Here is a 15,793-nt window from a genome sequence, read left to right as displayed (position 1 = left end):
CCGGAAGTTATTATAAAAGATATGGAGGGGCCAGAGCCATGGCTCAGTGGTTAAGAGTGCCAACAGCTCTTGCAGAGTACCCACATGGCGCAATCAAAACCGCCTGTAACTCCGGTCTGGGGGACGCAACACCCTCTTTTGGTTTCTGTCAACACCTGCACTCACACTCACATTCCTACTTACAAACACATAATTCAAAAATCAAAGAAATCCTTTTTAAAAAAATTATCATGGAGAGCATTAAGAAGGAAAACGGCCTAGAGAAATTGTATGTGAAAAGTCAAGTTTGAAAACCATCACGAACAATTTCCTTTCATTTCTGAGAAGCTGCGCATGGTTTGCATGTGTTCCCTCCAAGCTTGTGTACTGGGAACCTCACCCCCGAATTCGTATGTTAGGGGTATGTGGGGGTTGGGCTTCGGGGGAGGTAACTGGGGTTAGCTGAAGTCAGGAGGCTGGGTTCCTGGGTTGGCGTTGGTCACTTTATAAGGATAAGAGGAGCATGCGCTTCCATGCTCGCTGTCTCACTGAGTGAGGCCCTCCACTGCACCACGTTAGCGTGCAGCGAGGAGCACCACCCTCCAGGTCCGCCTCTGCTGCCGGCGTTTGCACTTCTCGGCTTTTGGACTTTCTTTTCTTTATAAATGAACTGGCCTGTGGTATTCAGTTCACGTCGTTTATGATTGTGCACGCGTGTGTGCTATTTTGGGGGAGGGGCAATCAAAGAGGAATCAGTGAGATGGCGGCTTACAGGGCCAGGGCCTCGCAGATGTAAGGACACTAGCCCCCGAGATCAACACGAGAAAAGGATACCCAGCTTTATGCTGCTAATCAACGCGGCATTAGAAGTTCTAGTCAGAGTGAATGGGCGCGGATGAGAGAAATATGGAATTCGAAGAGAAGATGTTTCTGTCACATGGAGAAAAGTCTAAACTTTCACATTCCAAAAGGAAAAAAAATCTAATCAATCAACCAGATAAACAAAAACTCCACTGTACCCCCACCTCCAAAAAACTGTTAGAACTAGTAAACTCAGCAAGGTTTGAGGCAGAGGCTAAAATCAGCGGCGTTTCTGTATAACAGCAATAAGAGGGAATGTGAAGGCAATTAGGAAAGCAGTTCATAATAATAACCAAAGGACAAAATACTTGGGAATAAAATTTGAAAACTTGTACACCAAAATTACAATGCACTGATAAAAATAAATGAAAGGAAATAAAAAGAAATAACTGGAAAAAAATGACTTCATGAATTGGAAAACTTTGTAATGTTAAGACAGCAATACCACCCAAAGCAACCTACAGGTTCACCACAATCCCCACCAAAATCCCAGAAGGCTTTTTCACAGAAACAGAAAAGCAAAGGCACACAAATAGCCAAAACAAGCCCCCCAAATAGCAAAATTAGGAGTCTCATACTCACCGATTTCAAAGCAAAACTACAAAGTTAAACAATGTACTGGTCTAAGGGTGGATCCAATAAACAACAGCATTGAGAGTCCAGAGATGAAGCCAAACTCATATGCCAAGTTATTGTCAGCAAGGTACCATGTCTATTCAATAAGTGTGGGGCCACTAGATATTCACAGGTAGAAGAACGGAATCAGACCCCTACCTCCCACCATATGCAAAAATGAAACCCAATGGATCAGTGACCTGACTATCAGAACTAAAATAAAGAGATTATAAAGAAAACGGCAGCATGGTTAGAATTAGCAATGGAATCTTGTGAGAGCCACAAGTAACAAAGGATGATGATCATCTTAGACTTCAGCCAAAGTAGAAAGTTTTATGTCTCAAAGGATATGATCAAGAAAGCACAAAGACAATTTCTGGAGTGGGTAAATAAATGCTCATGAATCATGTATCTGATAAAAGCCCAGCATCAAATGTTGGGGGATGGCTTGATGTATTTTGATGTTAATTTCTGCTATCTGTGACCCACCTTTTGCTTAATTAAAAAGCCATCCCACCTGGGCAGGGCAAAGGAGATAGGTGGGGCTTAGAGAGAGAGAGAGGAATTCTGGGAAGAAGAAGGACTGCCATCAGGAGAAGAAAACCTAAAGTAAAGAGAGGACGGCCGCCATGGGTTAGCTGGAGAAGCACATGGCCCACGGCGTGGATGGAGAATCCAGCCCAGATAAAGAACATGAGCAAGTAGTTGGGATTATGGATGGGAGATAGCTTGATAGAAGTTATTAGAAGTAGATGGCATGGGATTGAGACAGGGATCCCATGCCTGCCTCACTATGGGAGGTAGTTAGAGGACTGCTATCTGCCCTGCCCCAGGTTAACTAAGGCTATCTTAAAATATAACAAGTGTCTATGTCTTGATTGATTGCTAGCCGGGCCTACAGATAACACTAATAATACAGATAAAATTTAAAAACAATAATCAAAAATAGAGAAACAGGGCTGGCAATATGACTCAGTTGTTAAGGGCCCTTGCCACGAAGCCTGACAACCCAAGTTCAAGCCACAAAACTTGTACAGTGGAAGAAGAAGCAACTCTGACTTATACATGTACGCAAGCATGCATATGACCAAATAAATACATGTAATAAAATTTAGGAACACAGAAATAACTTTGGCAACTCATCAGCAAAAAGCCAAATGGCCCAACTTAAAAACAGGCAAATTACTCAAGCAGACATTGCACCAAAGAGGGTATGTACATAGCCAACAAACACGTGCACAGATGCCTAACTGGTCACACTTTATGGCCATGAGGATGCTGCTGTAGAGGGAATGGGACAAATCAGTGTTGGGAAAGATGTAGAAAGCTGGACCCTTTATGTATTTGCTGCTGGAAAAGCAAAAAGCTGTGCAGTTGTTATCGAAGAGCAGTTTGGCGTTCCTCCAAGACTAAAGAGTTCATCAATTCTATCCTTGGGTCTACACTCCAAAGAACTGAAACAGGTCTTTACACAAATGCTTGAGTAAGGCCTGGTGGTACAAGTGTATCATCTGAGCTCTTCAGGAGGCCAACACAGGAGGACTGCAAGGTCAAGGCCTGCCTAAGCTACAGAACAAATGAGTTCAAAGACAGCCCAAATAACTCAGTGAGACACCTCACTTCTGATCTTGATGCGGGGTGTCTCGGGCATCTTTTCTTGTGTTTGTTGGCTATGTTTGTTATGTGTGCATGCCTATGTGTGTTTGTATGTGTCTATGTATGTATGCATGTATGTATGCGTGTGTATGCATGTCTATCAAATGTCACTTACTGCATGAGAAACTCTATGGTGATGTCAGAGGCATAGGCAAAGAAAGAAACATACGAGAAAAAGAAAATGCCTAAGAGCCGGGGCTGCGGTTCAGCTGTGAGCATGACTGATGTATGAATGAACGTTCAGTAAATATTTAAGGCCTGTGGTTTATTACCCCCTGCTACAGGCCTTTCCCCTGAGGACCGTGAATGCCATGATATTTTAAAGAGGGATTTAACCTCCTTTCTTCCCTTTCCCTCCCTCACTGGAATGGAAACAGAATGGTTGGCACTCCAGAAGCACAGGTCTATGGCTCCTAGCATATCTCGCAGAATCTTGAGGGTGACTGGGAAACCACAGTTTCCCCTAAACTAGCTATGGGCCCAGTGTAGGGGATTAAATTCTCAGTAATGCCTGGGCTAAAGGCATGAGATTATCACCTAAGGCTGGAGGACCTCTGGCCCTAGCCCCTCTGTAGACATCGCTACTTATTTAACCCATAAAAATTTCAACTACCATCAATTACATTCTTTTTAAAAAAAAACATTATTATTTTATTTTATGTGCGTGGGTGTTTTGGCTGAATGGATGTCTGTGTACCATGTGCATGCTTGGTGCTCTGGAGGCCAGAAGAGAGCATTGGATCCTCTGGAACTGGAGCTATAGACTGAGTCACCATGTGGGTGCTGGGAATTGAATCTGGGTCCTCTAGAAGAAAAGCCAGACTCAACCTCTGAGTCATCTCTCCAGCCCCAATTACACTCTTGATGATGCTGTTGGACCTTTTAAGCTTGGTACCATATGGAAACATAATGGATTCCAGCTTCTCTAATGCCGCCCCCCCCCCAGGTCTGCTCTTGACTCTCTCACAGCCTCAGTTTCCCTACCTTTCAAATGTGCAGGTGGGACTATGGGAGCCAGAGAGCCCTGCCCCAGGCCCACATCCTTGGGTGAAAACATCACTAGAGCTCACATTCTTTGTTGGGTCCATTTTGCAAACTTCCTCCCCATCATCACTGCCCCCTCTTACTACCCTCTGCAGAGTCTCAGAGCAGCACTCTTCCAAGTTTCATGGTTCGAATGCCTCCTTGAGTCTTTTGGACCTTCCAGTTTTCAGGAAAGCCTGGAAAAGCTCGGAATCCCTCCACACGTCTGCCTCTCTGCGTTTCCACATTCTGTCATTTATTGGGCAGCCACACAGCAGGAACAGGCACTGTGCTGACAACAACAGGGCTGCGGAGGGGACAGCTCTAAGCATAGACCTGGGTTCAGCATGCTTATGTTCTTGAGGGTGGGGATAGAGAATTCAGCTATACAATTGATTAAGACAAATTCTCTGATTAGCAAATATTCACAAGGCACCTTTTCTGGGTAAGGTGTTAGTCAGGTGCTGAGGGATGTGACAAGGTACAGAACACTCACGGAGCCTGTGTGCTAAGGCAGTATGCCACTGGAGTGGTGCACATTCAATACCTCCAACTCATACTCAGTCCATTCTGCTCAGCCCTACTGAAGGCTAGCCCCTGTGGTAGCTGGGGCCACCAGGTTAGCCCATTCCCTATTCTCAGGGACTAGCTCCTGAGAGAGAAAGATGATAAAGCAGGTGATGGCAGACAGAATGTGCATGGCTTTGAAAGACACAATCAGGTCTCTGAGATGGAAAATATCCAAGAGGGGAGTGGAGAGTGGTGCTACATCTTATCAAAGGAGATGGGGGCAATGTTACTGAAAAAGAGGTCAGTACAGATGGAACATGATGGGCAAGGCAGTCAGAGCTAATGCTTTCATGGTATTTGCTGTGTGCCAGGTGGGTGTAAGAGCTTTATATGTATCTCTGTCCTCCTAACAGCCTCAGGAGGCTGTGGATATTAATTCTTTTCACCTCTCTTTGCTAGAAGAGGAAATAGAAGTAATTCATTGAGCTCTCACAGCTAGTAAGTAGTGGGATCTGGGCCTAGGCTGTTTCAAACAGCCGCATCTCTTACTAGAGAAGGAGACACAGCCATGAGGCCATAGAGCTGGGTCTCACGGAGAGTACTCAATGCTTTGGGACATGTATAAGGTTCCTATAGTGTATGAAAGTCTTCAAAGTTTGAAGAACAGAATTCAGACATCTGGTCTACCCTATTCATTGACCTTCTGCTCCACAGAGTCTGCTGATAACAGGGCAGAGAGCAGGGAGCATGCTGTGTAAGACGGCAATCTAAAAGGCAAAGGTGGATTGTGATGGAGAGCTTCTATGCTCTCTTGGAGATTCCTAGATGGCTGGTTTTTGGCAAGAGCAAAAAAGGGATGAAAAAAGGACGTTACCACTGCCAGAAAAGGAGATGCTTTGGAGAAAGCGGAGTTAGGAGAGAGGGAGTTGGGCTATGTACCTTCAGCCTCATTTGCACATATTGGTCCATATTTAGGCCTCATGTTTTGATGGCATTAGCAACAGCTTCCTCTTTCCCTCAAAAGTGTCGAGGTTTGAAGGAAAAATAACCAACGCACCCTAGTTAGAGGGAATTTGGCAGAGACATTTGGTTGTCTGGGTGAGTTGTTTTCTTCAGACTACCCCCAGCTGATTGGATACACACCACAGATGACGCTTTAGGGGCAGGGACTTTTTCCTATTCAGGTGGGAAGGACACAAGAGAGGCCTAGGTACATTTGGCCCAACACGGAGTAGGACACACAAATGGCCCTCTGTGATGCCTCGGGAAGGATATGCTCATGACAGCTGTGTTGTTTAGTACCTCGTTTCTCCCCTGTGTAGGGAACCAGGTCTTCTCGGTCCTTAAATTCCTTCGCTTGCTTTTCCAAGTGGTCCAAAAGCTCCTCTCTTTTAAAGGGACCTGTGGGTGCCTTGGTGGTCTGATCCTTCTGCCTCAGGCCTGCAGGGAGCAGTGCATTCTAAGATGGGGGTGATGGATGAGAGGGAGAGAGAGAGAAAAGGAGAAAGAGATAGAGAGAGAGAGAGAGAGAGAGAGAGAGAGAGAGAGAGAGAGAGAGAGAGAGCAGTCAGCAGCTATAGGTATGCAATTCTCCAGAGACACAACACAGACCAGCAGGGGCCTCAGAACTGGAGAAACCAGCCAAGTCCTTTCCTTTTCTGTGCAAGGAACCAGAAAACTAGAGAAGGGTTGGGGCTTGTCCCCAGGTCACATGGCACTTAAGGGACAGAGAGGAGCTGTGGGGCTCAGTCCTCTGGTGTCCCTACTGGTAACATTTTAAAACACGAGGGCATTAACCAACAGGGCAGCCAACACAGGCTGAGCATAGAGAGATTCTTATAATCCAGTATTTGAATGTGAAATTATATTTGATACAGTGTGGTGAATGGTCAGAGACAGAAGCTGAAGGGAGCTTGGTAGGGTCTTGGGTGAAAGATGAATTATGGAGAGGAGATGCCCCAACAGGCCCGAGAAAGGCTCAATAGAACTACAAAGCAGGCAAGACACGCTCAGCCCACATTCTCTGTGGCCTGACAGGCCTTCTGGGCTCGGGTGGGTCTGTGCTCATGAGAACCAGTTGTTAAATATTTTGAACATCACCTCTGGAAAAGGGTCTCTCAAGAATGATAGTATTAACCCAATCGCTGTGTTCTCTTCTTCAAACATGGCAGGCTTCTAGGAATGGGCTCACTACCAAAGTATATTCCTAGTTAGGAGGACTGCAACCATTTAAATTGGCTTCACCTTAAGTCAGCCCTTAGCATTTCAAGACTCAAAGACAATGAGAGCTTTAAGGATGCTTAGAGACCAGAATTATGCAGCCCTCCCTCCCTTCAAGGGAAAACTGAGGCCCAGAGCATAGAAAGATTGCCCAAGGAGGTCCAGGGCCCGATTATGAACAAATCCAGAGTATTCCCTCAGAGGTAGGGGAGAGGTAACCTTTATTTCTAGTCTCCATGCTTTCTGTGCCCACCCTTGCATTCAGAAAGCCAGAAGGGGACGCCTCAGAGGCAGGCTTGTAATGCTTGCTGCACCCCACTAAATTGGTATCACTCCGATCTCAAATGTGGGTTCCCCAAGAGCTTATTTCTTCTTACTCACCACACTCTCGGAATCCTTTTCTGAAGACCCCTTGAGGGGAGGATGAGCGACGACCCAGGGGACTTGCATGCCCACGGGGATGAAGCTTGGGTGAGAGGCACTGCAGGCTGATAGCTATGGCACCTCCCCACTGCCTAACACCTGCTGTTGTCGCCATAATAACTGGGCGTGCCCCCACATTACGTCACAAGGATCTACAAATTATAAGGCTGGGGCATAAAGAGCTCAAAGGTGGGGGCTGGGATATGTGCAAAAGGGACATAACATCAGAGGCCAGCAGAGCCACGGGGAACTGGGGGATTTTTATGAGAAGAGGACACCAGTATGCATAAAGACCAAACCTGGACTGAACTGGGGTCAAGGACAAGGGGGCACAAATGGTGCCATAAGAGTCACAGCTTCCCACGGCAGCAGTTCTTAGACAGTATTTGCTGTGATGAGCAGGCCAGATGATGCTCCCAAGAGAGCCATGCTTCTGCAGGCAAGTACACACAGTGCTTAAACCATGTGTGCACAAGTACACAGGTCACATGGTGCTTCCTAAGGCTAAATGTGGGGGATTAGTCCTTCTATCCCACAGCAGGGGCTTCCTGTGGCATAGTGCCTGCCATGGCTATCTATGGCTACCTGTAGCAGGTGACCCACAGAATCCACAGTGGGTGACCCACCTGCTTTGTGACATATCTGTACTATACAGTTGAGGTCACATCAGGCCTAGGAACTGACATGGACTAATGGTGGTACAACTGAATGGCATTAGCCACGCTCCCCCTGACTCCCACCTGCTACGGTTTCTATGGCGACCAAACATGACTAATGATGATGGTGGCTGTCTCATATATATTTGGGGAGAAGTTAAAATTAGGTAATGTGAAAGATTGCCCAACATTGATAAACTAAATGGCCCCAAATGAAAGCTCCCCCACTCTTCTTGTTCTAGCATCAGACAAGGTCCATTTTAGCAGGAGGGCAGCCATTCAAAATGTGAGTTAATAGGAAATAAGTTATTTGAATATGTTTTAGGGGTCAGGAAACCTAGACACACAAGTATGATTCAACCTCTTCAATGTTGCAATTACAGATGTGTGCCATTCCATCAGGGTACCATAGAGGATTTTAATGGCAAAAAGTGGGTGGGGCTCAGTATTGTGATGGGAGAAACCCATGAGGTTGGGAAGGAGTTTCAAACTCTCATCACCTTCAAATCTTGCTGCCAGAGGACCTCGGCTCAGCCCCAGCAGTTTCTCAACTTTGGTGTCATGATATACTAATCTGGACAACAGAGTCATGGAAACGGTGTTAATGCTCTGGTAGGAGTTGTTCTGGTTTCTACCCCATTAGAGGCCAGCTGTACTATGACACCAAACCCATTTTCTCCAGGAGAAACCCTGCTCGTGGCTGAGAGCCATTACATTAAATCAAGGACATATAACATGGATGGAAAGATGCCTTCAATGTGTGTAGGAATACTAGCTATATAACATATTAAAACATGGTTCCATTAACTTAAATACTTAATGACAGAAGTTGAATTTCAAAAACCAACATTTCAAAAGTATTTTCTAGTGATTCTTAGCTAACCAACATTTCAAAAGTATTTTCTAGTGATTCTTAGCTCACCAACTTTCTAAAGTAACTGTGACCATGTCAGCCTTATTAGGGCTCAAAGCTAATTTTCTTTCCATTAAAGGCTACATTGACAAACTATCACAGAATCTTGAGTTAAAAATCAAAGAGAGTCACATCTTTTAAAACTCTCAAGTTATTTATCACTTTATCTTGTTTTCAAAAACAGCATATGACCTCACAGTGTACATAAATATTAACTCAGAGTAGATTAAAGACCTCAATGTAAAAGCCGAAACTATAAAATCCTTAGAAGAAAGCGTAGACATAAATCTTTCAACTCTGAATTAGGCAATGGTTTCCTAGATATGACACAAACAATGAGCAACAGAAGAAAAAAAAAATAAATGTACTGGATGGACTTCAGCAAAATTAAAAACATTTGTGCTTCAAAGGAGACTGGCAGAGAGGCAGATTGGGAGAAATGCTTGTAAATCACATATCTGATAAGAGGACAATATCCAGAATGCATGAATTTCTCTTGGGACTCAATAACAGAGGACAAAACAAAACCCCCAAGCAATTTAAGGAATGGTCAAAGGAGCTGAATAGATATATTTTCTAAAGAACATGCAAAATTCCTGAGGAGGGGACAAAGGAGACAGCTCAGCCAGTAAAACACGTGCCACACAGGCCCTGAGCTTGATGCCCAGCACACACATAAACTGGTGAGCACCTGTAATCCCAGTGTTTGGGAGGCAGGGACAGGACGGTCCCTGGAGCTTGCTGGCCGGCCACCTCCCCTAACTGGAGAGAGTTCCAGACTCAGAAGGAACTCTGCTGCAAACAAGTAGGGTAGATGTGCATATGAGCTACATTAAGGGGGTTATTAATAACAAAAATAAACAAGGGGGGTGAGTGGCACTAGTGGTGGGTTAATAATTAATACACTTTGGATAATGTATGGACCATCCAAAGAACCAAATATACTGTTAAAAAAAATAAGGTGGAAAGCAAACGAGGAAGACATCAGACATTGAGCTCTGGTCACCACATGCACACACATGAACATGTGTACACATAACACCCCCTACATACAAAATAAAAAAATAAAATTTTAAATTATAAGACATTCCTCATAAGCTAGTTGTGTAGCACATGCCTTCAATCCCAGCTGAAGTTGAGGGAAAGAGAGATTGAAGCACTCTGGGCTCTATAGTAAGACCCTGTCCCATAAAAGAAAAACCAAACACCATAAACCTCTCTCAAAGACACCCAATAAGCACACGAGGAGATGCTCAGCACCACTGGCCATGAGGGAAACACAACTCACATTGGACAGGCACTATAAAGAGCACAGACGATAACACGTGTTGGCAGGAAGGTGGTGAAGCTGGAACTTGGCTACTGGCAGCACGTGAAATGATATGGACTCCTGGGAAAGCAATCTGGCAGTTTCTGGAAAAGCTATACATAGAATTACCATATGACCCAGGACTTGTGCTTAGAGATAGAAAAGACTTCAAACCATAGGTTAACCCCCAAACTTGTACACAAATGTACATAAAGGCATGATTAATATAGCCAGGCATGGTGGTGCCTGCCTTTAATCCCAGCACTCAGGAAGGCAAAAGCAGGCGGATCTCTGTGGGTTTGAAGCCAGCCAGGTCTATAAAGCAAGTACAGGACAGCCAAGGCTATACAGGACAGCCAAACCCTGTTTGGAATACCCTCCAAAAAAACCCAAAAAGCATGATTAATAATGGTTCAAAGGATGTACCAAAACATGTTAAATTCTATCAACTGATGGGTGGATAAATAAAATATGGTAGATCTATGTTACTGAATATTGTTGAGTCATGAAAAGGAATAGAGCACTGTAATATGAGTGAGCCAGAAAACATGCTAAGTGAAAGAAGCTAGAAACAAAAGCCATTACTATGTGTTGTAATTTATGTGATGTCAGTGCCAGCACTTACTTATCAAGCCAGGGTCTCCTAACATGGTTGGTGGAAGTCAAAACCAGGTCTCATCAAGACTGAGGCTGAGATAAGTTTATTGCAAGAAATTGGACTTCTTATCTCCTTATAAGAAATAGAATATAATGGTGGTTGCCAGGATCAATACAATGGTTGTTGTCAGAATACAATGCTGTTTGCAAGCTATCTAGATTATATAAGATTAATGTCTGAGACTAATTGTTTGTCAAGCCTCTATTTGCTCCACTGACTTCTAGGGGATGTAGGGAAACACAGCAGCCTGAACGCACCTGAGGGAGTGTGTCAGTTTCTCAGGAACTGAAAGGCACACAGCGCCCCAGCAGTCACGGATGCTAACATGAGAAACCTATGACGCATGCCTCGCAAGGCAGCTAGACTCCATGACTCCCTGCAATGTGACGTCCAAAATAGTCCGGTCTATAAAGATAAAAGGTTCCAGAGCTGTAGCTACAGGCTGAACTGTGTCCCCCAATCCCCAAACCAACCACACACGTAAGCTCCAAACTCCCTACATGACTGTATCTGGAGACAGGATCTGGGTGGAAGTGATAGGTCAAATGGGATCAGGAGGCTAGAGCCCTGATCCAATAGGATTAGTGGCCTTCCAAGAAGAGACACACTTGCTGTGTGCCCCTCTTCAGCCACCTGTCACAAGAGGTCATAGTGAGAAGCAGCTGATCCCAAACCAGAAAGGGGTCTTCCATAAAAAGTCTATGCTGCCAGACTCCATTCTGGGGTTTCTGAGGCTCCAGAACTTAGCAAATATGGTTCTGGTGCCGCAATCTGCAGTGCTTCGTCACACCAGCCTGAGCTAGGACGGCTGAGCAGCGACAGCATGTCAGGAAGAAGTCCCTTTCAAGAGGTGATGAAAATGTTCTTAAATCGACTGTGGTGGAGGTCGGACAACTGTGAATAGACTTTGAAAACTGAATTGTCTACTTTAAATGAATAAATTGGATGGCGTGTGAGTTATATCTAAAAGAAAGCTGTTTCCCCCCACCGCTTCCCCCCCCCTGCCGCCACATGAGAAAATATTATCAAAATATCCAAAACAACAGTCACTAACTCAAGAAGTCTTGGGATGCTGAGGAGTGAGGGTGGTCGCGGGGTAGCAGGCAGCAGTGAGGGAGCCAGCTGGATGCAAAACGCAGCTGTATCCTACGGTGCGATGGGCCGTAAGCAGACATGAGCCACGAAAGGATACACTGGGTTTGGGTCATCTACAGTGCTTAGAACCCAAACCTGACTCTCACACAGGAAGAGTCCCCATCACGATCTTGGTGGCCAGGAGAAGACGTCATGGCCATGGATATGTAGAATGTATCTTTCATTACCTTTTTAAAACGTGACTCAATGAACATCTACTGAGTGAGTGCTATTAGTATGTGTCCAGGCAATGTGCGAGGAGCTAGAGCCATGGTCCAGCCACGCTGAGCAAAGACACTGGGAGTTGACGAAGGTGGAGCAGACAATGAGGAGACGACGTCTCAACCACTCGTGGTCCTTCCCTGAAGACATCTTGGTCAAGGTGCTAAAGGGGGCACGCCACTGAACAGTAAAGCATAACCCGTTGCCGGGCTGTAAGTCACCTGTAGTGGTGGGCTCTATGACACCTGCAGGCAAGGGGAGCCCGCTGTCCTCTAAGGGACCTGAATCCCATCCTCCTGTAAGTGTGCCTACACTAAGTCTAGCGCACAAGCACTCTGGTGTCATCCTTTGGTATTAGAAGGGAAAGTCCATGTGGGTTTAAGTAATGGGTTTATAGGCACTCTGTGATATCAGCTTAAAATGACACCTCTGGGACCCTTGAGAGAAATGCTGACTGGCACATGGTTTTTAAGCCCTCTATTGCCCACACCTTTGTAAACTGATGACAAGTACAAATGCGGACAGGCTGGTTAAACCTGTTTATTTTTATGGGAACGCTTCTGATTTTAAATCATCGACATGTAACCTAAACATCTGCAAAACAACATTTAGAAGAAATAAAACATACATACTTAAGGAGGCCTTGGCCATGGCTGCCAGGTTACCATGCCTGCTCTAAGTTTGTCATCAGACTGAAATTCCACAGAGAGGAAGTCAGAGCATCCCCTCACGTAGTGTTCTGCCCACTCCTTGCACTGGCTATAGAAAGAGGTACACCCACGTGCTTTTAACTAAGAATGTTTTGAGTCTGGAAATGGTGGTGCACATCTTCAATGGCAACATTTGGGAGGCAGAGGCAGGTAGGTCTCTTGTCTGCTTGAGGCTAGCCTGGTCTACATAGCTAGGGCTACTTAGTGAGACCTTGTTTCAAATAAACAAAAAAAAAAAAAAAAAACCCACAAGCTAAAAAACAAAGAATGGGGGCTGGAGAGGTGGCTCAGAGGTTAAGAGCACTGTCTGTTCTTCCAAAGGTCCTGAGTTCAATTCCCAGCAACCACATCGTGGCTCATAACCATCTATAATGAGATCTGGTGCCCTCTTCTGGCAGGCAGGCACACAGGCAAGCAGATATGTATAAATAATAAATAATAAATAAATTTTTTTTTTTTTGGTTTTTCGAGACAGGGTTTCTCTGTGTAGCCTTGGCCATCCTGGACTCACTTTGTAGACCAGGCTGGCCTCGAACTCACAGCGATCCGCCTGCCTCTGCCTCCCAAGTGCTGGGATTAAAGGCGTGCGCCACCACACCCGGTTTCAATAAATATTTTTTAAAAAGCAAAAAACACAAAGAATGTTCTTAAATTATAGATGCACAAACTTTTTTTTCTTCTTTTCTTTTCTTTTCTTTTTTTTTTTTTGGTTTTGTTTTTTTGTTTTTTGAGACAGGGTCTCTCTGTGTAGCCTTGGCTGTCCTAGACTCACTTTGTAGACCAGGCTGGCCTCGAACTCACAGCCATCTGCCTGCCTCTGCCTCTCAAGTGCTGGGATTAAAGGTGCGTGCCACCACACCCAGCTTTAGATGCACAAACTTTAATATATTATTGGAAATAATCCTGGAAGGAAAACTAACCACATTTCCTATGGTACCTTTTAAAAGATTTACTTATTTCCAATACAAAGTCTTCAACTTGCTATATAGCCCAGGCTGGCCTCTCACTAGCAATCTTCCTGCTGCTGCCTCCAAAATTCCTGGGATTACAAGCGTGTGCCACAACACACAGCTTAGCAGCCTTAGCTGTGCAGCATCTTCCCCTGACCTTCACACCTGCATGCTGGAGTCCAGTCACCCAAAGGACAGCAGAGATCCACAGAGCCTTTACCTGGGAGGATAGCAGCTCTCATAGCCTGCAGACAGGCACATGAACCTGCTATACACAGTCAGGGTTGTGTTAGAAGCCTCCCAGGCCAGACCACGGTGGGTTTAAGATATGAGCATGTGCACAGCTGGCCTGGGGCACAATGTAACAAAGGGCCACAGGCTCCTGAAAACTCCGTTAGGGAACCTAAAAAGATCCTCTGCACTAATGGTTTCAGGCTTAAAAGCCACAGGGTTGGAGGCCCAAGTTTGCATACAAATGACACTGTTTATAATGAGTGTGCTGGGGATCTGCAGATGCTCCTGCGATGGATGGTTAGCCACGCACACAGAATGGCCCTTAACCCGATTCTCCACGGTAACAAAAATAAACTACTGAATTTCTTTTGCCAAAGAAATCAGTTATGTCCAAAACCAAACCAAAACACAAAAAGCCAGGGCTGGGGGTGCACAGCGTGCCTCCATTGGTTTCAGTACTGCTCTGCTACTAAGCCCCACAGCCCCCCACATTAGAGGCCAGGGCAAGGGGTGCAGTGCTAGGGAACAAGCCTAGGCTTCGCCTGACAAACAGACCATCCTTCCTCGTTGTGCCCGAGGAGTAGATCCTGGGAGCCAGGAGCTAGATCTGAACACCGGAAGTCAGGCTCCGTTTCAGGCAAACTCTAGGGAGGCCTTACCGTGTGTCCTGAGTCTTGGAAAGCTTAGATTTTAGTGATTTAATGAATCAAATATTCCGGTGTAACAAATGTTTATTAGGCCCAACTGGGTGCCAGGCAGTGTCCAGGGTTCTCTTTTGTTCTTTTTCTTGTATATGTGTTGCTGTATGGGTGTGTGTGTGTGTGTGTGTGTGTGTGTGTGTGTGTGTGTGTGTGTGTGTGTGTGTGTGTGTGTAAGAGGCCAGAGGCTGATTGATTCTGGGATGTCTTCCTCAGTCACTTCACTATACTTTTTGAGACAGGGCTTCTCATTGAACTTAGAGTTCACCTGGTCACCTAAACTAGCTTCCAGCAAGTTCCAGGACCCACCCATATCTGTTTCCCAACCCACAGTACCAGGATTACAAGAATCCATGTTCAGATCTGTGGGTGCTGGGGATCTGAGCTCAGATCCTTGGACTTACACAGGAAGCACTTTATCTGCCGAGCCATCTTCCCGGCGCCCAGGGTCCCTTTGACATAAATATATATATACATACACACATATACACACACACACACATTTACATGTATGTATGTTTGTGCATATGCTCATTAAACAAACAAACAAAAAAAAACCCAAACCTTGTTGTACAAAGCAGCCGAAAAAGATACACCTGCAAATGGAGAAATCTATGACCCCACGAAACACAGAAGTTTAGATTTTGGGGGGTTGGTTTTAAGTGTTTCAATAAATTGCCACTGTTTTAAAATGAGGAATCTGCACATAAAAACAAACAAACAAACAAACAAAAAACCCAAACAAAACAAAAGCTCCCCAAACCTCTCAAAATATGACCTGGCACGGCAATACTGAACCTGCACGCTCGCACTGGCACCAACTGGCAGAGCCAACAGCAGGTGTCCGTTAGGCAAACTCCTGCTTACCTCAGTCCCCACAATTCCCCACTGTCTAGGCCAAAGCCAGCTACTCTGTGTAACTATTTTGGTTGTTGCTTTTCTTCCTCAAAGACTGTGGCACATGACATTTCTTTTTTCTGTACAGTGAGTCTCTTTATACACTGTGGATTTCATTGAACACA

At 45.2% G+C, this 15,793-nt stretch overlaps 1 protein-coding gene across 1 annotated transcript in view; it reads right to left on the bottom strand.

The window, feature by feature from the left end:
* Tmod1 (tropomodulin 1) overlaps positions 1-15,793 on the bottom strand; it is a 51,180-nt gene that overhangs the window by 29,105 nt on the left and 6,282 nt on the right. Inside the window, exon 2 of the mRNA XM_051161608.1 lies at positions 5,947-6,103. Within this exon, the coding sequence (XP_051017565.1) occupies positions 5,947-6,103 (157 nt within the window). The remainder of the gene's footprint in view (positions 1-5,946; positions 6,104-15,793) is intronic.

This window comes from Acomys russatus, chromosome 2, assembly GCF_903995435.1.
Source record: "Acomys russatus chromosome 2, mAcoRus1.1, whole genome shotgun sequence".
Classification (NCBI taxonomy): domain Eukaryota; kingdom Metazoa; phylum Chordata; class Mammalia; order Rodentia; family Muridae; genus Acomys; species Acomys russatus.
The sequence above is the reverse complement of the archived record's forward strand: the minus strand, read 5'-3'. Positions and strand labels throughout refer to the sequence as shown.